This window comes from Schistosoma haematobium, chromosome ZW (genome assembly GCF_000699445.3).
Source record: "Schistosoma haematobium chromosome ZW, whole genome shotgun sequence".
Lineage (NCBI taxonomy): Eukaryota > Metazoa > Platyhelminthes > Trematoda > Strigeidida > Schistosomatidae > Schistosoma > Schistosoma haematobium.
The window spans coordinates 88,143,762-88,170,407 of NC_067195.1; the positions used below are offsets into that span (position 1 = coordinate 88,143,762).

At 35.3% G+C, this 26,646-nt stretch overlaps 1 protein-coding gene across 2 annotated transcripts; it reads right to left on the reverse strand.

The window, feature by feature from the left end:
• Window positions 1–571: 571 nt before the first annotated feature.
• Window positions 572–25,802, reverse strand: FBXL4_1 (F-box and leucine-rich repeat protein 4). 2 transcript variants are annotated; one of them, XM_051212643.1, is made up of 10 exons: window positions 25,531–25,802; window positions 21,285–21,830; window positions 19,524–19,817; window positions 16,325–16,630; window positions 14,162–14,232; window positions 10,826–11,444; window positions 7,890–8,022; window positions 7,073–7,295; window positions 5,684–5,884; window positions 3,059–3,729 (listed from the first exon to the last, which is right to left on the reverse strand). In XM_051212643.1, exons 1-10 carry the CDS (start codon window positions 25,699–25,701, stop codon window positions 3,333–3,335), a joined length of 2,961 nt encoding a protein of 986 aa, XP_051072833.1. In that variant the 5' UTR covers window positions 25,702–25,802; the 3' UTR covers window positions 3,059–3,332. The 2 variants fall into 2 exon arrangements, with proteins under 2 accessions (XP_051072832.1, XP_051072833.1); XM_051212642.1 differs by having other exon boundaries at window positions 572–3,729; window positions 10,826–16,630.
• Window positions 25,803–26,646: the final 844 nt, after the last annotated feature.

Below are 26,646 nucleotides of genomic sequence, written 5' to 3' on the forward strand. Positions count from 1 at the left end.
TCATTCAAGACAAAGAAGGAGGGGATCACAATGAATATTATCCAATGTTATGTACCCACCAATAATAGCAACGACGACATTAAAGATCGATTCTATGAGAGGCTGCAATCAATCATCGAGAAGTGCCCAACAAAGGACCTCACCATTCTGATGGGAGATCTAAATGCCAAGGTCGGAATAGACAACACCGGATATGAAGATATCAAAAGACGACATGGACTGGGTGAGAGAAACGAAAATGGAAAAAGATTTGCAAATCTATGTGCATTCAACTAATTGGTCATAGGAGGCACAATATTTCCACACAAGCGTATACACAAGGCTACATGGATCTCACCGGACCACACTACAGAGAACCAGATAGATCATAATTGCATCAATAAAAAATTCCGAAGGACAATGGAAGGTGTGAGAAGCAGGAGAGGAGCTGACATAGCTTCAGATCACCACCTTGTGGCCAATTTAAAACTAAAGCTAAAGAAGAACTGTACAAACAGCACTACAAAGGTTCAATACAGCCTTCCTTCGAGATACTGACAAACTCAATGAATTCAAGATAGCTCTCAACAACAGGTTCCAAGCCTTACAAGATCTGAAAGAAGAAGAAACTAGTATGGAGGACAACTGGAAAGGCATCAAGGAAGCATTAACTTCAACGTGTCAAGAGGTTCTGGGTCTAAAGAAATACCATCATAAGGAAACACTGGACAAGATCAAAGAAAGGAAGAACAAGAAGATAGCAATAAACAACAGCCGAACACGAGCAGAGAAGGTCCAAGCACAAGCTGAATACACAGAAGCAAACAGGCAAGTGAAGAGGAGCATTAGAACCGACAAGAAGAAATACGTGGAAGAACTGGCAACGACAGCGGAAAAAACTGCAAGAGTAGGAAATATGAAACAGCTTTACGATACAACGAAGAAACTAGCAGGGAAATATAGTAAACCAGAGAGACTTATCAAGGACAAAGAAGGCAGGTCAATCACTGAAATTCAAGAACAGAGGAACAGATAGGTAGAGTACTTCGAGGAACTCCTGAATAGGCCGGCTCCAATGAATCACCGGACATCGGAGCAGCACACACAGATCTCCCTATAGATGTCAATGCACCAACGACGGAAGAAATCAAAATGGCCATCAGACAAATCAAGAGCGGTAAAGCAGCAAGACCCGACAACATACCAGCTGAAGCACTGTGGTCAGGCATCGAAGTAACTACAAACATGCTTTGCCTTCTGATTTGGGAAGAGGAACAAGTGCCGATGGACTGGAAAGAAGGACACTTCATCAGGATTCCAAAGAAAGGAGATCTGAGCAAATGTGAAAACTATGGAGGCTTTACACTACTTTCAATACCAGGGAAAGTCTTTTACAGAATGAAAGTGCACTTTTGTCTGTTAGTTCGCAGGTAAATTTATCAATGTAATCAGTAATTGCAAATAATCGAAATTTTAGCTATTAGATAACTTGGGCGAGACTAATTTATGGGAAAACCAATCAGGTATAAGATACCAGGTCTTTTGGGATTATAGATGATGTCAGTTTTTGATGAGAACCCTAAATCCAATCCCTAACCTTAACCATCAACTGCAAGCCGTAATTCTGATTCCTCACACTGGTTTATAAACCTCATTTGGTCCTAGTTACTAGGCAGGTACTCAAGTGTCGCTCAGAGGTCGTCCATAAATTATTGACTCATTGAAGATTCTTCGTCAACGAGATAAGCGTATAGAATACAGTAAGTCTCACCGTAACTTGTACTTATTCTTCGAGTAATGACTTTCCGAGTCTCTACGTTTTGTTAGTTGATATAGACAGTGAATAAGTCAAAATCACGATTTCCACGTTTCGAAATCTTACGAAGATATCCTTACTCGTATCATAAAACTAAATTATCGGTCCAACTGTGGTTCGCACGTTACTCATTATCCATTCATGAGTCGAACTTTGGGAATTATCATTAAACAAATTACGTATAACGAAAATAGGATACATGGTGCGGCTAAGAATCATCAATCGATTGAAATAACCGACCATAGATCAGTTCACTACAAAAGATTGTTAAATACACTAAGATACAATCCATACTTATGATTTAGTAGTTCAAATACACAAAAGGAAAAACAAAATTCTACGATACAACACAGCATTTCACAATCGAATCACACTTGATGGAGCAGATTTGGAAGATGTAAAAACCTTTACACATCTGAGCAGCATCACTGATGGACACGGAGGGTCTGATGCAGACGTGAAGGCGCGGATCGGCAAAGCAAGAGCAGCATATTTACAAATGAAGAACATCTGGAACTCAAAACAGCTGTCAACTAACACAAAGGCCAGGATTTTCAATACAAATGTCAACACAGTTCTACTGTATGTGGCGGAAACCTGGAGAACTACGAAAGCCATCATCCAGAAGATACAGGTGTTTATTAACAACTGTCTACATAAAATACTTTGGATCCGTTGGTCAGACACTATTAGCAACAACCTACTAGAAGTTAGTGACTTCAAGCACTGATGCCATGTTTTGGTTTGGCCGCCCCTTTCTTCCAACCATCCCGAACACCGGTTAGCATTGTACGTCGTGGTAATCGGTGTTCAGGCATACGAAGCACGTGGCCCAACCATCTCAGTCGATGAAGATTCACAACCTCATCAACTGATTTACCACGCCAGCAATATTTCTAAGACATCTGTGATCAAATACTAATAGCTTACAAGTATCTTCAACTCTTAATGACCATGTTTCGCTGCCGTAGATTAAAACAGAACGGACTGCCGCGCAGTATACTCGTCCTTTTATTGGTAGACAGATATGTCACCTTCACCATAGGTGACGTAAGTGAGCAAAAGCCAAGCGAGCTTTTCGAATCCGTAATGAGATTTCGTGAGACGCCAATCCATTGGGGCTGATCAGACTTCCAAGATAAGTGAAGTTGTCAACGCGTTCGATTACTTCACTCCCTATCGTTAGTTCAGGTATTGAAGCAGATAAGTCCTAAAACTACAACTAAAATCTATAATAATACAAACAATACAATGATCAATTTACATAGTGGTTATTTACTCTTTTCAATTTATTCATTCACAACACATAAATGCACAACGAAATAAAGCGGTGGAATTTTGAAAATAAAATATACAAATTAAAATAATATAAACAAAAGAAAAACAAAGAGAAAACATAAACAAAAAAGTAAAATAAAACTGTTTTTATATATGGAAAGTAAATCGATTCGAATACATTGGATTCATTTGCATTGTTGAACAAAGTGTTACTCTTTACACACACACACACATGAACAAACAAACAAACTAATTGAATCTAATAATGATAAGCAATAATATCTTGTTGTAATGGATTTGGTGCAGGTAATGCTACTAATGGTTCTTGATTTTCTATAATATTGTCATCATCGTCATCATCATCAACAACTTCATCAATAATCATTTCAGGGAATTGATTACCTAATATTTCTGCATTCATATCTGGTATTGAATCAATGATTGTACAATATGGAAATAAATATCTTAATTTAATTAAATGAATTGAATGAATTTCTGAACAAAATGATACATCTAATAATTTCAATTTTTCACATTGATTAAGCATAGAAACAATAGCAGAAGTTGTAATATTTGTTGAACCATGTATATCTAATTGTTCTAAAGTTTCATTTAAATATTGACTAATTAACAGAAGTTCTTCCGAATTGAGAAGGCTAAAAGAGGATAAGAATAAGATGAGAAGAAGAAATTATAAAATAATATAAGGCTAGATTGAACAGATTCTAACAAACTAGAACCATAGACTGGAAATGCTATTTTGAATGATTGGGGATCGATATTGTAGCTTCCCAAACGACTTGATTGATTACTGATAACTTTGATAGTGTGACAGCGTTACGTAATTCCTATCTACTTTTTATTGATTGTTTTGTTTTGAACGATATACCATATAATGCTGACAACATATCTAATTGTCTTGCCTTAGGAACCATAAACGTTTAGTTTAATGTCACCAATTACTCCCTATCGCTCTTCTTATTTATTACGAGCAATTGTTATTGTTAAAGTGTTGATCAGACAATTCAGTAGTATTGATTCACTTTGTATTATTACAGGGTATTTCCGATTCTGATTACTTCGGTTTCAATAAACAATATTTACTACCTAATAATAATTTTTGTCGTCGTTTTGATTGAACGATGTTGTCAAAAGGGCTCTCCACTTTAGTGGCCCGTGGATCTGACACCAAAAAGATTGTATGAATGTTTGTTATCGCGTTAGTCAATAACGGATTTAGATAAGTCAAATAGCGAGAATGAACTTGTGAATACATATATTATTTTGTATATAAGGCGAATGGAATAGAGAGAAGAGAAACGACGCAGAGTGGATACGGCTGGTAAGCCAAGCGTTAATCAATCAATATTTATAGTTACACAAAAGTAAGTTACAGACATGTGATGAGTAATGGGATAAGAAATGTACACACACCTACGCGCTCATATGAAAACAGTCAAGATTGATGAGCGAATAAATAACAAGGTCAGAACGTGACTCAAGTAGAATGAACAGAATGGGCTGTCCGAAAGCTGGAATAAGGTATATGGGCTTAACATAATAACCGACACCACAAATTTAATAGATGACCACTACAACAAGATAATACTTTGTATTTGAGATGTGATATACAGTATAATCGAACAGGGACACGATACTCAATTTAAGACTAAAATAAGCGATAAGTCTTGCTACTTGAACGCTGGATTAGTTTCTAACCTCCTAGTAAATGCCAGGCTAAAATTAAACAGCAACTTAAACACGAGAGAAAAGGTGCGAAATACATAAGAAACACTTCTCCGAAAATTCGTTTTTGTACAGGAAATATAGAGTTTCTATAATGTTTTAGATGACCTTGGATTTCATGAAAATTCTGGAGTGCTACTAAACATAGTAGCCGTATGAGCAATCATCCAGTTAGAAAACCGACATGTGACATTCTGGCAAATCTGTGTTTGCGCAACATTAGTTGGCTTTTTTTCGAGGAGTTTTCTGAATCTCTCCAACAAAGTCATACGATACACATATATACAATATCCGACTGACAACTGAACATCAGACAATAGATCATAACTACAGTTTATTAACACAAAATATATACAGTGTGAGGTCTGAAGAGTTACATTGAAATTATTGTTTAAGATATAACACTAAACAGTACAGTGAGCTTAGATACAGAGGCTCGTTTACCTTTGCTTAGTAGTTGAACATACCATACTCTCATACAACACATCAAAATCATAAAAACAATGTCATACAATATTACCGATACATGAACAGAGATTTATAATTACAATAGTCAATTAAAGCTAGACCACCATGGAAAACCTGGAAGCACTGGACGGCCGTCTCGTCATATCATGGGACTCCTCAGCAGTGCACATCCACAACATGACCCGCGAGATTTGAACCCAGTACCTATCAGTCTCGCGCGCCAGCGCTTAACCACTATACCACTGAGTCGGCATCCACCATTGTTTTTACTATCTCACAACTGACCCAGTTGAACTCCACTGGTCATTGCTTCTCACTAGAACTCCAGGATATACATCTTGAAGCCAGTCACTAGTGAACATATGTTTGAAAGTACGAAAAAAAAATCAAACTCACTTTGTTCCGGTTAAGAATAATTTTTTTAAATGTCGAACACGACTAGTTAATTGTACAATACAATTTGATTCTTGTGTTAGAACTACATTACGACACCAACCGATGTCTAATTCTTCTAATTGTAAACAATGTTCTGATATAGATGATAGTCCTGTAGCAGTCAAACTGTTGGATCGCCATAAGTTTAATGAACGTAAATTTCTAGAAAACAATATAATTAAAAAGAGAATACAACAAACTATGTGAACAACATGAAGCAAGATATCTTACAGAAAACTCAAATCTAGTAATCCAAAGTTTCTCATAAATTAAACAAAAGCTCAGTTGGCTTTGGAAACTTGCATCACTTGTGACATAGACGAGATGTTTGTCTACCAACAACAAGATGAGTTTATTGAGCGGTAATCCCTTTTGTTTTACTGTGTGGTTGTAAAACATGGCCATTATGACAGGACATTCATAGGTTACCAGTATTCTATTATAGGTGTCTTGTTCGTGTACTTTCATTCCATCAAGTGAACAATGCTGAGGTTAGGGATAGGGTAACTGATAAAGATGATAAATCGGCTGATGAAGTAATTAATCTCTATCAACTGAAGCGGTTGTGATATGCACTGCGTATGCAACAGAACCGCCTAATTTGATGAGTGATGTTGGTTGATATAAAAGTTGTAAGAAAGCCAGGATAGATCAAATCAAGACGTGATGATATTCCATGTTGCGAGTGTTAGACTGAGCTGTGTAGATAAAGGAATACCTAGTAGGGATCGAGGCGATTATTATAGCCAATGGCTAAAGATTTTAGGTGGTCTCAGAACCAAACGCAGTGACGCAGATGTATTCACCCTTAAGACCCGACATGTTCTTATGCTGTTCTACTTTTTCTACAAAATCTTTTCTACTACTGTCGTTACTAATACTACTGGGATTTCGTATATGCATATAAATACATTACTGTATATTAGAGTAAATCCTGATGAGGATCTAATTGAAAACAATATTGTTCGCTTATATATATAAATATATGATCTGAAAACAGTATTCTTCGTTAAAATGTCTTATGTTAAATTTAAGTAACATGCAAATATTGACAATTACTACTTACTAGTTGAAATCATGAGTCAATTGAAGCTAGATCACCATGGAAAACGTGAAAGCACTGGATGGCCGTTTCGTCCTAGTATGGGACTCCTCAACAGTGTGCACCCACGATCCCGCCCCCCGTGAGATCTGAACACAGGACCTATCAGTCTCGCGCTTAACCATTAGACCACTGAGCCGATATCCAACGGTGTTAATTTCTAACTTCAACCAATTGACTCATGATTTCAACTAGTGAAATTTTCAAAATCCCCACAAAACCTCTTCTGATAATTATTATTTACTTACGGATTATTTCTTGTCAGATCATGCAATATATGATCCATGTCATTAACATATATGCATGAACCAAGATTCACATGCTTTAAATATTGACATAATTCAGCTAATATCGCTAAACCATTATCAGTAATATGTGTTCGATATAGTGATATCCATTGTAAGTGAATTAATCGACCCAATGTTAAGAAACCATATGATGTAATACCAAGACATGATGATAAATCAAGTTCTACACACACACACACACACACATACCAAACAAACAAAAGAAAGAAAGAAAAAGTAAACAAAGTAATTACAGAATTCTATAAACAGCTTTATTTAGTCATTTTGTAAATGCATCTACTGAGTATTAGTTTAGGGGATTCTAAAATAAATATTTGTTATTTGAACTTGGATTATTCTGTTGATGATATTTTTGACTGAAATCCGATTAGGTTTGGTTAGGCATTTGGGCACTTTATAAGGATTCCCTTGATATAACCAATATGATATAAGTCAATATAGAATAGATGAAATGTGGTTAGTAGTGGAATCCATAAAGCGTGTTTTTGTTCTGTTTAGGAATCAATCATCAACTGAGAAGTATTATCATCAGTATCATTAAAGATTAACACACACGATATAGGAACTTAGTCACAAACATGACTATAAGTGACAGGCAAATAGTTATAACACTCAACCCTTCTCTAATTACTTCAGATCGATATAATACCCTTCACATTAAAACATATGATTGAAAGTTGAGTGCAATAATCAGTGTTTAGTTGCTAAGCTTGAACATTATGATAGAACAAGTATGAATTATAATTTTACTACTCACCTTTTATATATGGACAAGTATTGACAATATGTAACAAGCAGTCATCGTTAAGAAATTTACAACTAGACAAACGTAATGTAGTTAAATAACGACAAGCATCAGTGAGGAAATGACCAAATGCTGTTGGTGATATCTATTAACAAAAAAAAAGCCGAAAAAATCGATTAATTTTTTTTCAAAATTAATATAATCACGACTGAACTAACTACTACAACCATCATCAAGAAGGTAAAAGTATTTGTAAAGAGTTGTCTACACAAGATACTCCACATCCATTGGCCAGATATCATCAGTAACAACCTTTTCTGGGAGAGAACAAACCAGCTTCCAGTTGAAGAGGAAATTAGGAAAAGACGTTGGAAGTGGATAGGACATACATTACGGAAATCATCAAACTGCATCATGAGGCAAACTCTAACTTAGAATCCTGAAGGGAAGCGGAAAAGAGGAAGGTCAAAGACCATATTACGTCGGGAAATAAAAGCAGATATGAAAAGGATGGATAACAACTGGAAAGAGCTGAAAAGGATTGCCTAGGACAGGGTTAGATGGAGAGTGCTGGTGGACGGCCTATGTTCCTACACGAGGAGTAACAGTAAGTAATACTGTTAGGAGGATCAAATTGAATTTGAATCAAATCAATTTCTTAGGTCTATTAATCACTACGTTTTCTAGAAAAAAATCAATACTTGTGAACTTTTTCATACAATGAAAAACCATCTTATTAAATAGAACATCCCTATTTATGATGTGTATGCACTTTTACCTATGTACTATTATTTTGACAAACATTATTTTGTAATCTATAATGTTCCGATTATTTCCTGTTTTCAGTTGTTTCAAACAAATTAAAGTAGAGATTGTTTGAAGATGTATCTATAGAGAAGGATATGATATATAATCCTTATAATTACGTCATTGAATAGTGTATTACAGGTTAATTGAAGAATCATCCGATTCGTTGAAACATACACATCGATTGTTTATAGTGTGTTTTAATTTAATTCTGATTAACTAATCTTAACGATAACTCCGCCTGGAGTCCCTCTGGGGGCTACTGCCGGTCCCAAGCCTGGATAAAGGAGGAGGGTTGGGCATGGGGTTAGTGACCGCATCCCGTAGAAAAGTAACTCGCTAAAAAAACGCTAACCAGAAAAAATATTATTCGAACTTAATCTTAAGGTTAATTTTTCTCTTTAGTGATGCATAAATGAAACACGAACACTTTATAATTTGAAGTTCGTAAATCTATAGTGAATATGTGGTTTTCTATATTAGTATTACATTTTTAGACAAAGCTAATGTTTGGTTTCGGAATTTTACGCTAAACTTGACCATTATGTAGGAATATGTTGTTGATACGCGGTGTTATAAAGCTGATATTGATACGTACTGTTGTCAAATACATGCCTGATTACTTGAAAGAAAGAGTGAAGAGTGAAGAAGGAAATTGATTTGAATAACGTATATAGATATCTTTTGAGAAATGAAGCCTGTCAGTATCTCGCCCTTTACAAAATAAACTCATTCATTAGGCAATTATATGCATGTATAATTTTAACGATATCCGGTTAGAGGTAACTTTATTAGAATACTTGGATAGATGTTATAATGATAATAGATGATAAAATCCCTAATCATTCATGGCTCCAAATGCCCTGGTACGGCCGAGAGTTAGGAGAGTCCGCTCTCCCTCTCCAAATGCTCTCATATGGCCACGCGTATATAGCCTCTGCCAGGGAAGTTCTACTCATTGCTTTCTCGTGGCATTACTGTTGGTTACGAAATTGAGAGGACGAAAAGCATATGTCCGGCGCTTTAACCAGGTTGGTGGATATGGAGAGTCTACCTAAGGGAGTTGGAAAACCCTGATTTCAAACCAATGGTGCACATGGGCTCGAGTATCCTGCGCGAAGAAATGGCGTATGAACCAATCGTTGGTCACCGGCTACCATGGAACTACATCTCCTTACGATGCTCCAGTGCCTTGTGGGTCAGACCTTTAGGTCAAAAGCTCCGGGTGTGGCCTCGTAAGAAAACCACGTGCTTCGGTTTGGGCACCCAGGCAGTATCACAGCCCTCACACATAACAAATGAGATTTGTGTGGTGCATATGTAATTGGTGCTCCTTGTACCAGTATTTATGTGTTCAAATAAATAATAAATGCAAGTTGAAATAGCATTAAAAATCAAGACTAATTTCATATTGATAGATACGGCTTAATTGAATTGGATGAACTATTTTCCATAAAACGTGTCTAGTTTCAAAATGATTACATAACCCCCTTTTGGATAAATAAGTTTGTATCCATGATAGTTTATTCAATTAAAATGTTAATTGATATAAGTCAACAAAAGTTATTCTCTTTGACATTCAATAAGGTAATTATAATATTTAGTTCAATTATATATGAATAGTATTTTTAAAGCCTATACCAATAACATAAACTAGTTCGTTAATATGATGTTTGAATTTCATTGTAAGCACATACACACCCAAAAAATAGGGCAAATACTATTGACATTTTATTATTTAATAGTTGAATTCATGAGTCGATTAAAGCTAGACCATCACGGAAAGCCTGGAAGTACTGGAGTCGAGTTCAACCGTGTCTGTTGTGAGGCAATGACTCACTAAAGACACTGGTGGGCGGTGGCACAATTTTGTGGATTGGTTGAAGTTAGACATTAACACCGTTGGATGCCGGCCTGTTCAGTGGTCTATAGGTTAAGCATGCGCGTGCGAAACCGATAGTTCTTGGTTTGAGTCCGGCTAGAGAGATCGTGGTTGCGCACTACTGAGGAGTCCCATACTAGAACGAGACGGCTGTCTAGTGCTTCCATCAGGTTTTCTGATAACATTTTAAGAGTTTTAAAACAGGAATAAACATGTATACACACGAATACATATCTACTTAACAAGCATTTAAACTCACCATAGAATAGTTTCCACACCACGACATATCTAAACGTCGTAAATGAGAATTTGGCAATTCAAAATAATCACCTTGATTTAATTCATCTGTTTGTACTTGTAATGCTTCTACTGAACTATCGGATATTTTAACATTCAAATTTTGATTTACAGTATCATTTTCATTTTCAGAAAAATCTTTATTATTATACACTAATATATTTTGTATATTGGAAGAAATGGAATCCAATAACCTAGTATGATTACGTAAACGTGCAGCAGCATTCGAACTATAACTACGTACTCGTGCAGCAAATGGTGTATGTACATATGTTTTAGTACGGTAATTGAAACGTGTACTTAAATTGTGCTGTTGATTAGCTACATATTGATTTTCAATCTCATCATTATTCACTTCTTCTTGTTCTTCTTCTCTACATTGACGACGTAATAAAGTAATTGGTGCAACTAACGATTGACCCGTTGTATAATATTCAACAACTGCTCTTGCAGTCAAATTAACTTGACCAAGACGTTTACCTAAACTAATTAATGTTGAATCATTTAATATTGGCCAAAATGATTGAAGATCTATACTAGTCATATTGGCCAGTGTATCTTTAACTAGACAACGGAATTGACTGTATGTAATAAAACAAGAAAAAGAATGAAATAAAAGAAGAAAAAAATGTTTGTATTTTATTTTATGAAGAAATTCATCAACTAATAAACGAACATAAGAATACAATTCCATGTTCAAAGGTGTTGATTGTTACACCGATATAAATTTGAATTCATTAATTTCAACTAGAATAGTTGGTAAGATGAGAATTCTATGGACGACCTTTGAGTGACGCTAAAGTGACCTTGAGGATGTCCACCTAACGACTAGGGCTAAATGAAGGTCTTAAACCTGTGTGAAGGATAAGGATAGTGATTTACAGTTGATGGATAGGGATAGCAATTAGATTTAGGGATTTTTTTATCACGAACTGATATCAGTTAGAATGTTAAGACGCTATTTAACCAAATGGATGAGTGAATTTTGCGCCGAAATCCAAGAACTGTTATCGTAAATCTGATTGGTTCGTCAATACATTATAATCTCGCCGAAAAGTTGATTATATGTGCTTAAACTTTAAAGCTAAGTTCATACTCATTTGGTGTTGTTTTATTCATATCTTTCCATTGTTATTTAGGATTGCAATTGGTCAGTCTTTTGTTGGTATATATGCATCGTGTGCGGATTGCCTCGATATAGCCATAAGTCATAAGCTTTTTAAGCAGAGATGGACAGTGGCTAGCAGTGGAATCCAGGACGCACGTTTCTCCCTATTTGAGACTCGTCCACATGAGACTGATCAATTGCAGTCTTAAATAACAATGGGAAGATTCAAACAAACAATACCAACTGAATTTAAACTCCAACCCATTGCAAAAGCAAGTGGCTATCAGGACTTAGTAGCTAAGTGGATAACTCGATAACGTTTAAAGCGAACGGTACTGCGTTCGAGTTCCAGAGTGAACATCAACTCTAAGATACAGGTACATCTAGCTGACAAGTCCCAAATAGGACGAAACGCGCGTCAGACTGGATTCCACTGCTATCCAATATTAGTGCATTATACTTAAACGTTAATACTATCAATCTATAATTCTTCATAAGGTTAATTCCCTTTTTTTCAAATGAATTTCAATGGAACAATGACAACAATTGATTTAGAATAATATTCATTCATTCTTACTTTATAATCTTATTTATATTCAATTGTATAATAAGTTTAAATAAACAACAATGGTCAGTGCATAATTGAAGTGATGAAGATTATCAGTACGATGTAGTAAGGTCATTGAAAAAGGTATAATCAAGGTGAAACAGTAATTATTCAGAAATTGATTAAAATGAATGATGTAATTATAATAAAAAATAAATTAAATAAGGTCCTAGGTTCGAATTCTGCGGGGCAGGATTGTGGATGCCCACTGCTGAAGAGTCCCATATTAGGATGGGATAGTTGTCTAGTGCTTCCAGGTTTTCCATAGTAGTCTAGCTTTAATTGATTCATGAAATCAACTATTAAAATACTATAATATTCACGAAAACCCTTTTCTGTGAAATTAAATAAGTATCTATACACAACTGAAGTAAATGATTTCTTTGAAAAAGAAAATTCTCTTCAGTGAATTCTCTTTGTTTTTTATTGAATGAGCCAATAGGTTATTAAAATAGACAACTGATTTATTTTAAGTGTATACATTTGATTGAAGATTATTATTTGAATGTTAAATACTTTATTCAAGTGTAATACAGTTCTATTCTTTTGTCTATGAATCAATTCATTGTTGAACTTCGTCCAACATTAAAGTTCAAGCCCAGGCGGAAGCAGGTGGTGGCCACACTCGGAGCCTTCGACATAAAAATCTGACCTACAAGACAGTGGAATAACGTAAAGGAGATGCAGTCCCATGGTAGCCAGTGGTCAACAATTGGTTCATATGCCATTTGCTCCCTCAGAATCATGCAGTTTATGTGTACTATTGGTTTGGATTCAGGGTTTACCAATCCCTTAGGTGAATCCTCTGTATCCACAAACATAGTTAAAGCACCAGACATTCACTTTTCGTTCACTCAATTTTGTAAACAACATCCCCGCCCCGAGTAAGACTTCTCTGGCAGTGGTTGTATACACGTGGCCATGTGAGAGCATTTCGAGAAGGTGATCAAACTCTCCCCACTCACCCCACACAGAATAACTTGTATATTTACTTATATTTTCATGTTGATTAGAATGAAAACTCTTAAAAGATATGATATAACTCATATATATACAAGACAAAGGTCCCCAAATGCCCTGGTACGGCCGAGAGTTAGGAGAGTCCGCTCTCCCTCTCCAAATGCTCTCATATGGCCACGCGTATATAGCTTCTGCCAGGGAAGTCCTACTCACTGCCTTCTCGTGGCATGGGTGTTGTTTACGAAAATGAGAGGACGAAAAGCGAATGTCCGGAGCTTTAACAGGATTCCAAACCAATGGTGCACATGGGCTCCAGTATCCTACGGGAACAAATGGCGTATGAACCATAAGACTGCATCTCCTTACGATGCCCCACTGCCTTATGGATCAGACCTTCATGTCGAAGGCTCCGGGTGTGACCCCCTAAGAAAACCACCTGCTTCGGTTTGGGCACCCGGGCAATATCACAGCCCTCACACATATCGAATGAGATTTGTGTGGCGCATATGTATTTGGTGCCTCCTTGTACCAATATCTATGTGTTAAAATAATAATAATAATAATACAAGACAAAAATACAAAAAAATTGTATAAATCACACAACTACTATAACATTCACTTACCGAGATACACATGCACAACGAAGTAAACTTCTTAAACCCAAATAAGAGAAAATATGAAGTAGAATTTCATACTTGATGTTATTGTAGATGTTGTTGTCAAGAGAAAAATTCATAAAATAAAATTTTTAATAATTTATAATTATGTAACCAAAAAAAAACCCCACGATTATAGAAGATTGTCACAGCCTCGGAGGTATGAATCCCTATATTTCAAACATACTTTGTTTATATACCAGTCAAGCAGACCACAACGTACCACAAAATAGAAAATAACATTGTACAATAATGGCCAACAGGAAAATAACACGTTAAATAAATATTGACCAATAAGATGATACCATTTCATGTCCAAGGATACCATTAGGCTTAACAGGATAATTTTCGGGATATTTTCCTGAATATCCCAACAAAGATAATAATAATAATAACAACTTTTAACTAATACAACATCTTACAATGGAATGAATAGTTTGTACTTAGATAGAATAATACTTTCCAGTATGTTTTTTGCAAGATATTAAATGTTTACGCATAATGATGTAAAAGTATTTAGTGCTTACTTTTTAGACTGAATTGAATTCAAATACTCTATGGAATACAAGTTATTTTTTTCATATAAGTCCAAACGAAATAACAGAGAAAGAGAATGGTACAGGAATCTACAATCCATAAAGAGTAAGGTTGCCAAGTCATGTCAAAATATAATGTAATCTCATTTATATAATAAATTGAATGAAAATCTTTTCATTGATCTTAATAAAATGTGGAAAGATTAATAGAGATCAGAAGTAAACCTAATACTATGATAAATGATATTTGAAATAGTACAAAAGTCATGCGACCTCCTCCCCATGTGGATATTCAGGTACTATCTCATATCTTAGGTGAAAGTTAACAACATGACATTCAAAGGGATTGAGTGGTTATCCAGCTCCCTGTGTTTACACATTAGCAAACTTTCTTAATATCAGATATTTTAGAATGGAACAAGAGGTGAAAGTATAATCTAGAAGACTGCGTGTGACACACCTCACTATATCATGATGCAAGACAACATTACTATCAAAAGTAATCTTTCAGAGCAAACTGATGTAAGACAAAATATTCTTTTAATGAATCCTAAAGTGTGATCAGTTGTTTGTTTATCATTTCAAGGAAAGATGTTTCATAATAATTCGATGAATGTCGATACTTCGTTGGCATTTAGCCATATTCTGTTAGAGCTCAATATCTAAGTTCCAACAAGCTTGATAACAAGATGTCCAGTGGTTTGAAACCTGTTTGTGAATAAAAGCATAGCAGGATTTATCTAAGTACCTTATTTGTTTCATTAGTGGTCAACATCATTTGTATGTGAATGCTGTGATACTTTTCTGTCTCCCAAACCAAAGAAAATAGTTTTCTTATGAAGGTTAAAGCCAAAACCTTTTACTTAAAGGTATTAACCACAAGGTAACAAAGTTACATCAGAAGATGAAATCCCAAGATATCCAATGACTAAATTGGGCTTGTACACATTGACTTACCTAAGATCTCAGCGTCGATAAGCATTATTGATTAAGAGTTACGGTTTTACTACTCCCCTAGGTGAACTCTCTGTGTACATTAGCCGAAAGATCTGAAGATTCTGGGTGAAACTTATGTCTAGATTGTGAATGTGAGCTGTTGAGCATTAAATACTGTGTTGAATAGTCAAACAAATCAATTTCAAACAATTAGTTCCTTTGTTAAATTCCGATAGTGTAATAAGAAGATGAAGATTATCAGAACCATGTTATATATCAACGCAATACATTTCGAACAATCCATAGTGATGGGGTTTCGAATTGTCTTTACATTAGTTTCTTTATTATCCTTACCTGCTCTTACCCTCCATTTCCAGTCTAGTTGACCGTTTATATCTTTATATATAAATGTTCTCAACAAGTAGATGTGTGTGATCAGATAGTTCGAAATGTATTGCGCTAATCTATCATCAGATAGTTCTGATCATCTTCGTTTTTTTATTACACTATCGAAACAAACCGATTCTTGATTTATCTTAAAAGTTATATTAATCTAAGTAAAATTAAGTGCTTAATCAGTCGTGTTTAATGTAAACAGTATGACAAATGACTTTTACAAACAGCTGCTATGCAACTCATGTATACGTATACCACTTACCGGTAAACGAGTTAATGGTCCATGACGCCATAATGCATCCTCATTTAAATAAGTCAAACCAAATAATGAAGACTGACAAATTGTACCTGGTGGCAATGCAACTAAATTTCTACTTTGTAATAATAATAAATTCATTCCAACTGGTGGTATCTGAATCAAACCAGAAGATTTACGACGAATACAGATTGGTAATAATGCTGATGAAGAAGATTTATCCTCATCAATATTCTTATCATCTAATCGATCTGGTGATAATCCAGGTAACGTAGCATCTGACAACGACATATCCATCGATTCATCAGTTAGCTAAAAAAAAATCAAAGAGTAAATCACACAGATTGATGGAGATTTATAGTTAGGTAACAATAGATATGAACTGAGAAACAGTTGAAAGATGATAATGAATTTGTAAACCGGTAGGGTTAGATGAAAATCAAGTGCATGTAATCGATATATATATGTTAGGTGGTTACTATGTTGATTATGACATTAAATGAATGAAGCATACTGGGAAAATACATTTGCCAGCTGTAATATGTATGTGCACATTTACATAAAAGACAAATTTATAATAGCATTTTTGATGGGACTATAATTCATGAACGACCTTGAGAGTGTCCACTTAATAACCAGAACCAAATGAAGGTTATAAACCTGTGTGAGGAATTAGAATTAGAATTTACAGTTGATGATTAAGGTTAGGAATTAAATTTCGGGTTTTCATCACGAACTGATATCAGTTATAATGCCCAAACTTTATTTACCCAAATAGAGACCTGTTATCTTATATCTGATTGGTTTCGTTCATAAATTATAGTCTCGCCGCATTTCTATTTAAAAGATTAAGAAACAAAACTTTCATATAATCATTATTACATTTTTTAGAATTTAAATGAAAAAAGAAAGATTATTTTAAAGGTACAACTGAATACTATGAAATCTTCAATGGGGTATTATTTTTAACAGCTAACACTTAAAATGCCATGTGTTATGGGTGAGAGATTTGTCTAATAATCAAAGGATAAATTTACGATACAGTAGTCTACTTTGTTTTATCTTATAGCTGTGAAATGTAAACACTAAATATAGTGTCTTAGAAACATTACCCGTGTGTGTGTGTGTGCGTGAGAACCACCTACTGATCAAGGTTAGGGTTGGATCTAGGGTATTAGAAAAAGATGGCACATTAGAAAAGACTATGGATTGCAATTTTCTGACTGGGGTTCGAAAGTGTACTAAACATCAGCTACCTCAAAGGATAATATCAGTCAGTCACCAACAACAACGTAGAAGTTCATACGTACGTATATCAATTCGAGTTGCCATACCACATTAACATAGAGATGCAGTTGTCGATTCAAATCCCATTGTGGTAGAGGTAGTCAAAGTATATCAGTAATCGGAAACATAGTTTGAAGACGCTATACACGGGACATAATCCAGTGAAATAAATTTGGAAAGAGAGAAAAGAAAGGGATATGAAGAGTCCAGAAGATTAGAATTTGGGAGAACACAAAGAGTGGATGCACCTGCGCCATTGCAAACGATTTTGACCCATGTCATTCAGGGTCTCTAACCATCGGTTGCTTTCATCTCTCGGATCCCAACCACGTAGTCTACACCTACCAACATGACTCAGTCCACTTATCAGTGACTCTATGGATTTGTGCCATGTTTTAGTCTGGTCGCTTCTAGCTCTCTTCCAACCTACTCCTACACCATAAAACATCGCACGTCGGGGCAGTCGGTGGTTGGGCATACGTAACACGTATCCCAGCCATCTCATCTGATGAAGTTTGATTAATTCATTAATCGATTTGCCATCGTTACCTAGTACCCATTTCCTAACAACTGCATGACTTACTCGATGGTCCCAGGATAAACGAGAATGCTTCGAAGACACCTATGACCGAATACTAGTAACCTACGAATATCCTTTACTCTTATCAGCCATGTTTCACTGCCATAAAGTAGGGTGGAATGAACTGCCGCACAGTAAACCCGTCCTTTTGTTACTAGACGGATATCTCGCCTACGCCATAAATGACGCAAGTTGGCAAAAGCTAGTCGAGCCTTCTGTATCCGTGCTGAGATTCCGTCACACACTGGACCACAAGGGCTGATGGGACCCCCAAAGCATAATATTCACTGTAGTAGGTTAGAAAAAAAGTTAAACGAGGTCAAGCCAAGATATGGCTTGACAATTTAAACAGAACCACATATGCCCTAGGTTCTATACTGTTTACGGCTGACTGATTTTGATCAAGAGCATTTAAGTGAATGACACTACATTATTAAGTATAACATAACCTGGTTTCGAATTTCAAATTTGTGTACGTCCCGATATATCGTAACAGTGTCACTAGAAATTTGAAGACAATAGAATAGAATTTCTATTATTCAACACCTGATGAACAAGTGAATATATCACCAGAAACACAAATGACTTATTGAATGTTAATCCATCTATCTAAGTCTATACACACATATATAGGAAACAATCAATAAACAGGTCACACACAACATTGTTACATTTACATGTACAAAAACGAATTGGCTTTACAGTAAAAGCCACTTTCAAAGTAATAATTTATGTAAAATTACATAGTATATCTAAAATGTTTAAAAATTACCATAGAATAAGTAATGAACCACTTGGAAACAACAACTTCCCTATGAACTTGTAACAATTCCTGCAACTTAATTAAACTGATACTTTAAAATCTTTGATAAAATATTTTAGATAAATTGATTAATAAAATAAAGAGACTGATGTAAATTACACTTAAATATAAAGCTAGAACGTCTAACATAGTTTGAGATTCAAGGAAAGAAACACCACTTTGCCCCCAAATGCCCTGGTACGGCCGTGAGTGGGGAGAGTCAGCTCTCTCTCTCTCTCTCTCTAAATCCTCCGAGTGTGACCCCCTAAGAAAACCACGTGCTTCGGCTTGGGAACCCGAGAAGTATCTCAATCCTCACACAAATCGAATGATTTATGTGGCGCATATCTATTTGGTGCCTCCTTGTACCAATGTTTATGTGTTTAGATAAAAATAATAAAACCGATCAGTACTTTGATAGTAAAACTGAATTCTTTTCTAATTTGGTTTTATGCTAACATAAAAGTAATTGATTTCTATTTGATAGAAAAATACACAATGATTGTAACCGAAAATACCAACAGAATTACACTTACATCATATGATGATGCTCTTAAGCGTGGTGTACATGGTCTTAATAAATCAGAAAAGAATGATAAAGTATTTTGTGAACGATTATTTGATTGTTCTGCACTATCTGAATTGACACCAATTAACAATGATGATGATGATGATGGGGCTTCAAGTTGTCCAGACCATCGTGATATAGTAGTATCCGTTAATTCAGCCCAACCAGATAAACGTACAGCATCAATTTGTGTATAATATCTACATCGTCTACTATCAAATTCAATTCGTAATAAATCTGTTGGATATGGTCGAATATTGGACTAAAAGTAAAATAAAAAAATATGCAAGCACTTTTTCAGAATATATAAATTTATTTGAGTTGATTACTTGGATCTCCCCACTGATGTCAAGGACTCGAATTGACAAGTCTCAGGCATATGTGGATCGTATGCTGATTGCCTTGATATTGCCATTAAGTTACACGCATTATAAGCAGAGATGGTTGGTGGCTAGTATTGAAATCTATGATGAGTGTTTTGTCCTATTTGGGAATTGTCATTTAGATCTACCTGCATCCCAGAGTTGTTCACCCCGGGACTCGGACCCAGTACCATTCTCTTCAAACGCCATCGCGTTATCCACTTAACTACTGAGTTCAGATAAACAAAACCAATAAAAATGAATTTAACCTCATCCTACTGCACAATCCAGTGGCTATCTAGACTCAGTGAATAAGGCGATGGTGTTTGAGGAGAATAGTAATGGGTCCGAGTCCCGAAGTGAGTAACTCTTGGAGATAGGTACGTGGAGTTGACGAGTCCCAAATGGGAAGAACATCTCACTGCTAGCCACCATCCATCTCCGCTTAGAACACATAAATTTAATTATTCCTTTATCAGATGAAGAGTCAGTGGAAAAAAACTCATTGAAAAGCCAGAATGACCTTCGTACCTATTAGAATATTAAGGTAAGGGCATGTGATTAATAATAACCAGATGAGATAAATTAGTTATCCAATTACCTGAAGATTTACGTTTACTAAAGCCAATAAGAAAAACATTACTTATAAGTAAGTTATGTATGAAATTTGAGAATTATCATATAAGGATAGATCTTATAAAGTTAATTCATCCTTTCAGTGAAACTTAGGTAGTAAGTTATGTAAAATACACATTATTAATTATTACCCTTAAAGCTGGTTACTCCACTTTTTTAGTTGGATGGAGATTATATTTGAAAATGTATAATTCAACTGACCGACACATGATTCAAATAGGAAAAAGTGAAGAACACATCATAAATGAGAAAATATAAACAAGGTATGAACAGGGTCAATGTTAAATAAGTGGGATATCTACAATGTTAGATTCAGACTGTAATTCTCATTACATGTTTAAATCAGTTTCAGAGATATGGAATAACAAGAGATAGTGACTTGGTAGTTTAAAGTCGGGAGCTCTGACCTAGCTCATTAACAAGTACATATTTATGCACTAGGGTTTAATACTAACTAGTTACCCAAACTACCGTAGATGGAGTGGGGTTCGAACATGCAATCTGATGCTTCAGGGTTATATGTTTTAGTAAAAACTACTTCTCCATAACTTCCTAAATATAATGTGAGTGAGAGCTGTACCCATGGCAATATTATATGATAGTGTAAACTGGAGCGGGTGAAGTACGTCCCGAACACTCTAGCGCGCCTAATTCTTTTTTAGTCAGAAGTTAATCAATTCACATCAATAAATCATGAAAAACGAGAAAATGTAGATAGGAAAAAATCATACCAATTTTGGTTGAAAAATACGTGATTGAGGGAGATATTCTGAATATTGAACTGTAAATGCATTTTCATCATCATATGGTAATGCAGGTAGACATCTGTCAGGATACATATTAGATATTGATCGTGTCCTACAATTAACAACATCTGGACAAGCTAAAGTAGTGCATACATTATTAGAATGATAAGTTAACTGAAGTGGTGGTTGTTGTTGTTGCCGTGTACGGTAATGATCGTCGTCATCGGTGTGCTGAAGTTGAACTAATTGATTTTTGTCTTGATTAGAATAATTTATTTTCCATAAAGTAGTCCATTGAAGTTTACGCATATTAACTGGACTATTTTCTGGTTGACGTCTATAACAAGCTGAAATGCGTACAATAGCACCTGGATTATAAGTTTCATAAATTTGTAAACACACTGGTATTACTGGTACATCAAAGTATAAATCAACATAATCTTCACTAGTATAATTATCATTATCATCAGGCGTTAAATTGATCGGTTTTAAACTACTTGGACTATTACGCCACCATTTACCGTAAGTTCGCTATAAATATAGAAAATACGTATATAAAATAACGAATTTTCAATATATACCTTTAACTCATGAAATAATAGGATCAAATAATTGGATATATGCATTAATAGAGAAACTCATTTACCGGGTATATATTTAGTGTACTCGTCATCAAGCAAAACAATTTGACGGCTATAATACCACCTAGTGGCTCAAACTAAAAAGGTAGGAGATATTTTGGACTTGCAACCAATTATTTAGAAATCAAAATGCGTTAACTATTGATCCCTAAAATGGATATGCACCAAAAAACTCAGTTTAGCTTACTATGACTATAGTAGATAAGATCAGAAAAAGATTTTTCTCAATCAGTTAGTTAGCTGTAATCAATTTAAGCAATGGTTAAGTATGAGTAATATATTTTTAACTATCTTGATAGATGAATGTTCATGGTCATATCAATCGACTTTCATATCGGTTTAAAACCCTATACCTAACCATAGAGTTACTCACTTGGAGGTCACACCATTTGCCAAGAATGTTTTGCAGGTACCGGGGATCGAGTAATTGAGACCTAGATATGTCTTTTATTTTCACAAGTAGCGCTTTACAGCTGTGGGGCGATACACAGCATACTGTTGTAAAGTACACTTGCCTTTTGATTCGCGTACGGACTTCTCACCAATGCCACAAGTAGAGCAAGTTTTCAAAAGTCAGGTGAGCATTTTATATCCGTGTTGAGATTTTGTATTCCACCAATCCACCAGGGTTGATGAGACTTCTGAAATAATTAAAGTTGCCAACAAATTTGAATATCACATTTCTTAATGTTAGACTAGGCACCAATGCTGATCGGTCCTGAGGCAGCTTCTTGCATTTATAAGGAGAGAAACAGATTATAAGCATTCTTAAGTTATTGTACCTGAAAAAATCTCAGTTATTGAAATTAAAACAAATCCAACGTTCTGTTTAAGTGTATGGTTCAAGCCTCTCAAGGGAAGTGATCAAAAATCACTATTTTAAAAGTGTTTCCTTTGACTTCTATAGATTGTGACTATTTTTTTCAGTAGAATTGCTATGAGAATGAAATGACCCCGAAGAACTACATTAGCACAGGCCACTAAAATTGTTAACTTCTGGCAATAGAAACGTATTTACAATAATAAAATATATGGTATCAAATAATGAGCAAATTACTAGGTCATAACTGTAGTGCTAAAATATACGAGTACGATTTGACAGTACACCCCCCATATATACTTTTCTGATGATAAACTCCAGAAAATCTAAAACTTTTATTTGGATTTATTATCCAAAAACAAAGACAATGTGCCGCATTTAATTACATTTATAATTTTTTTTTCAAGATCAAATAATTATTAAAACACGTCTAATCAATTTGGTACTAGCTTACTATTTGATACATAAATAGAGTCAGCATAAAGAACTCCTAGGCAAAATGGAATACAGTTATAAACCATTTGAACTAGCATTATGACTAGATTTGTAATAAAAAGTAAAGGCTAGTAAATTACATTAGATTTTTTCTATTATCTAACCTTAGTAAGGGAAAAAAATACGAAATAACACGTTCACATACAATTTCTTAGTTTTTTTGTAGTCACTAGTATTACAATTATTGGTTCGTAGAAGAATACAAGAAACTACTCCTCATGAAAAATGACTGACATGAACTGGTACAAGCATCAACTTTTTGAGATCACTAGGTAACTATCTTAAACCACATCACATAGTAAATCCTTATCAACTAAGGTAACCAGGGTGCTTTACGTATCTCCAACCACCGGTCAGGAGAAACATGGTGGACACCAAAAAATATGGTATGACACCATCAGCTAGTCAACTGCTGATCTGAACCACCGCCAGTAAATGAAGATGTTAGTTATGTCCATAACTAACCAATCAAATAGTTGTTTAGGCGTCCACCACGTCAATCTGGTCTGATGTGTCCGTAGACTATCCCTGTTGCATGTAACCTGCCAATTGAAGAGCATTATTATCTTGTTATATTAGTGTAACTCATAATTTTTATTTATTTTGATAAGACACGCAATAGCGGTCAGTATGTTTGTGCGTTCCACTTATTGACTATAATTCCTTTAATTAATGTAGTAATCAGATTCCTATTTTTATATTTAGAAACAGATGAAGTTTGAAGCCAAGTTGTTCTTGTTCTGACTACAGCTTTCACATAGACTCTGAGATCGCCAGTATGGCGTTTACAGTTCTAGTAGAATGTCTGTAGGACAAATTAAGTACTACAGAACCCGTTGGGTAACATGGCTCACAGTTAGTCGAAATGGTTCAAATATACTTACTCTTTACTTTCCCGTATATCCTAAGTTTCAAAATTATTTTGTGTATTTCTATCCACTTGTTTGTTCATCCTTTAATCATACTCAGTATTTATAATCTGTTCTAATACCTCTAGTACTATTACATTGGTACTTGAAACAGATAGTCTGTTTGGCTAGTTTAGATAATTCAACAAGAATTCTCATCTCGCATCAGTTTGTTTTTATTTCCCAAAAAGTGTTAAGGTTATATTAACTGAAAATACTTTTGGTATTTAAGTTAATTTAGATTTGTACAACCTAGAAATTAAGGCTAATAGCTTTTATTAACTGAACAATATCTAAGAAACCTTACACTACATTTGTGTCAAACATCTACAACTTTAAGGACAAGCATTACATTTAGTCACCCTCAAGATTTTTAAGCCTATTCTCTAATCACGTAGCACTGTAAGACTACATAGTTACTTCATTTATTGACAAGTTTATGCACTCGCATTTCGATTATGGAAAATAATAGGGTTATCACATTTTGAAAGACGCAAAACTGCTGATTAAAGAAATAATCTGCTGAAAATTGATGTTTTATAGTGTGAAAAATGTGTTTACATTTAACAAGTGATGAGAACCTGCTTATCTAGAACTAAATGCAGAACAAAATGTAACAGAATTAAGACCAAATTCCGTTTAGAAAGAGCATAACTAATACTCTAAGGGAAAACATACACAGAATACTAAACAGTAGAAGTGATTTGAAACATGCTTTATTTTTCTTCCGACTAGGAAATAGCGCTATTTAATAAAAAAACGAAGATATTTTTCCTCGCTGATTTAATTTTGTTGTTTCGACCGTTTATTACACATCAAAACTACTGTTTTCGCTTTCATTGAACTTAAAGTAATTAGTCCCTTTTATAAATTTCGATAGAACAATGAGAAGACGGGGTCGACCTGAAAAATGTGATGTATTCGCGCTATACATTTCGAACAATCTGACCACACATATACTTGTCAGGGAATTTTATATGTAAATTAATAAAGGTACATAAGCTTTCAAAAAAGAAAACCGGATCGCCTGAGTGACCACCATTGCCTAGAATAACACAAGGCATTTATAATCTTTTCCATACTGAAACTGAAACAGTTCGGACACTATTAATCAACCTTAAATTGGTAAGTTGTCTCAACTCAGATACTCAAAGCCTCGTACCCAAAATCCTGGTGAGTGGTTTATACACCATTAAGTAAGTTACTGCAAGCTACTGTCTTCGTAATTTATGCCATATTCGCTTAGTAAGGAGGCTCTAATTGACAAATCAAATATATATCGTAAGGCAAATGTATGGACCTTATGCCAGATAGCCACGAAATGAAAACAGAGATTCAAAATGATATAACATTATGAATTAACTTACAAAAGCCGCTGTTGCGTTGGAATCACAATAATTTGGATACACTTGACACGGACCAACAATATTTGCCGCTGTAAATCCAGTTCCACTTTCTGATCCATACTGAGAACTGAAGTCAACGACTTCATGAACAAATTGATGAACTAGTTCCCACTTTGTTCGTTTTCGAGCCATCAGTCAGCTGGTAAATATTTTTGGTACAGGGACACTGGTATTTGAACTCAACCGCGCTTTCCGTTGTGGCCTTGAACGACCTTCAAATGGTTCAAATGATTGTGGACGGAATAGAAGATTTCGCTTAACGAGCTTCCGTATCTAGTAGCAGTGGACCACCAATACCTTCAGGCAGGAAACTAGGTATATTGACAATAATAGAGGAAAAAGAAATTGGTAAACATTTAGTCTACAGTCCGTTCTGTTGTGTTGTGTCTGCAGGTTCTGGCTGTTATCCCTGAGGTTTGTGTTGAAACTAAACTTAAGTAAGTGTCTAGGGGGATGTACAGAAGTATCAAGGATAACGGAAGCCATTAGAAGGCCACCTGTAAGACGCCTGTACTCCGATGGGTAAAGGTTCAGTAATTGGAGGCTCTCTTCATAGAGCTTGAACTTGAGTCCCGGAAATGATTTCGTGGCTCACCGTTGGATTCGTTCCAGAGTTTCCTTATCCTTTGAAGTTATGAAGGTAATGCTATGTTCCCGTGCTCTAAAGGGGGACGAATGAAACTGTCGAAGGTTATGTGGAAAGTTCTTCCATCAAACTGGCCAGGAATGCGCTCCAATGTTACCAGTGCAAGGTTTGCTCGAAAGGCATTTTTGTCACAGTTAGCGTAAGACTTCAAATCATAGGTTGCAAGCAATCCCAAATCTTTTTCAACCTGGGATATTTCTATAGAGTAGTTTTCTAACTTGTAACTGTAGACCACAGCATGTCGCAGATGGACTACTTTACACTTTGAGGTGTCATAGTTGAGTCCGTTGTCATCTGCCCATTTTCGAAGTCGAGTCAGATCCTCCTGAAGTGCCTGTATATCGTCTTGGTTGCGTATCTCTCAACAAAGTTTCACATCGCCAGCAAAAAGTAATAAGTCCGACGATACCTGTTGCGGAAGATCCTTTATA